Source organism: Condylura cristata, unplaced genomic scaffold (genome assembly GCF_000260355.1).
Source record: "Condylura cristata isolate star-nosed mole 26May11 unplaced genomic scaffold, ConCri1.0 scaffold00033, whole genome shotgun sequence".
Lineage (NCBI taxonomy): Eukaryota > Metazoa > Chordata > Mammalia > Eulipotyphla > Talpidae > Condylura > Condylura cristata.
In genome coordinates, this window is record NW_004567134.1 from 13,029,789 (window position 1) to 13,031,618 (window position 1,830).

Below are 1,830 nucleotides of genomic sequence, written 5' to 3' on the forward strand. Positions count from 1 at the left end.
GCAGTGTAGTTACACCGGGCTCCTCACCAGCCCTGTACTCAGGGTCTAAGGCGTGGTGGCGGCTGTGTGGCGGCCGTGAGCAGCCTCTCTGGATGTGCTGCAGGGAGCCCCGCAGGACCGGGGCTGTGCCCTCCTGGGACTGCACCCAGCTGGCACACACTCTGCCCCCTGCCCCGAGCTGCCCTTTGCCAGGCTGTGAAGGGCCAGTCTGTCGCCGGAGCTGGCCATGGAGGGCGCCTGGCAGCCCTCAGGCCGCATGGAAAGCGCCGCTCCCGCCCCAGGGTCCCCGAGCCCCGCGTGCTCCTTCCGCGGGCCCCTTCCGCGGCCCGTCCTCTTCCCAGGGTGCTAACCCTCCTCACAGCGCCCAGGCGAAACCTGAGGCCCCGATGAGGCATGTTTTTACTAGGAAATGTCATTGTTGTCCGTTGCTGCATATCAGAACATCCCCAACTCGCAGCTTAACACAATGACGTGTATTTATTTATTCTCTCCTGGACTGTGCAGGGCTTAGCCACACAGTTCTGGTTCTGGGTGCCGCAGGCAGAGTCTGCCCGGGGCCTCACGCATCATACTTGAGGGTCTGGGGTGTGCTTCTTGGACGTGGGCGTGGCTGTGGGCTCAGCCCCCTTCTGGCGGTTAGCAGGAGACTTCGACGGGACCTTTTCCCCAGGGTTGCTGGGGTCCCGATGACCTGGGGAGTAAGGACAGAGCCACCAGCCTCTGATGACTGGTGTTAGAAATCACATGGCGGAGGCCACACCAGGTCTAACACCGGAGACAAGGATTCAGCTTTATATCTTAATGGGAGACTATCAAAGACTTCCTGCCATTTTAACAGGCAGTTTTCAGATGTAAATAGCTCCGAGGCTTCTATCTAGAAAACGCTGAAGCTTTGCTGGAGGCATCTCCTGAGGAGACTAGCTAAAGGTAATGATTCCCAGGAGCCTCAGTGATGGGAAGCTTCTGGGCTGGGGCTGTGACCCAAACTCAGGCCCACATATCAGGGGACATCCTGGGGTTTTTTTTGTGTGTGTGAAGGTTTCTCAGAAATTTTGAACTTCCTTTGCTTCTGCACAAAGAAAACCCCAATTATCCCCTGATGACTCTTCCCCAAGAGCTATCGTTTCTCCCCTGGAGAAGCCCAGCCTTCAGCTCGGCAGAGGGGTGCCCACATCTTTCTATGAAGTAGTACCCTCTGACCACTTTGCTGTCAGTGACCTCAGGCCCTCCCTGCTTACCACGGTGACAGCTGCTCAGGCGGTCATGAGTGCAGGCTTGGTGAGGGCCTGGCTCTGCAGGCTGTGGGTCAGGGCGGTCTTGGGGAGCAGAAACCCGATGCCATAGAGGGTGATGCTGCCTGACTGCGGTTTCCCCAGGGACGGCCCCAACCCTCTCCCCCTGAGGCGGTGTGGGGCTGCCAGCCTCAGGCCAGGTTCTGCTGGCCGAGAGCAGAGGATAACCTTGGGCTGGGCCGTCACTGGGCAGATGACCAGGTGACACTGAGGTTCAAGGTCCTAAAGTTGCAGGCCCAACCTCTCCCCCGTGGGCTAAAGGAGGCCCCCTGGCTGCAGTCGACGAGGCTGGGGGTCCAGGAAGTGCTGACCCCGAGGCTGGCTCTGCAGCCGCAGCAGGGTACCTTTCCCTGGCCCACCTCCCCCACTTTTTAAATCAGCTCAGAGCAGTTGTGGGTCCACAGACGAATGGAGCCCACGCAGGGGAGGCTGCCTGCTCTGCAGCGGGGGGCCTGGCCTGGGGCTGTCACAGAAGGAACAGGGCCTCGAGGGTTTCGCGCCTGTGAGTGCAGCGGGTGGATCCCAGAGGCTGGTCTGA

General features: G+C 60.1%; 1 protein-coding gene across 1 annotated transcript in view; it reads right to left on the reverse strand.

Annotated features, from left to right (window-relative positions):
- Positions 1 to 1,253: 1,253 nt before the first annotated feature.
- EFCC1 (EF-hand and coiled-coil domain containing 1) overlaps positions 1,254 to 1,830 on the reverse strand; it is a 28,904-nt gene continuing 28,327 nt past the window's right edge. Inside the window, exon 7 of the mRNA XM_004692207.1 lies at positions 1,254 to 1,361. Coding sequence (XP_004692264.1) covers positions 1,254 to 1,361 — 108 coding nt within the window. The remainder of the gene's footprint in view (positions 1,362 to 1,830) is intronic.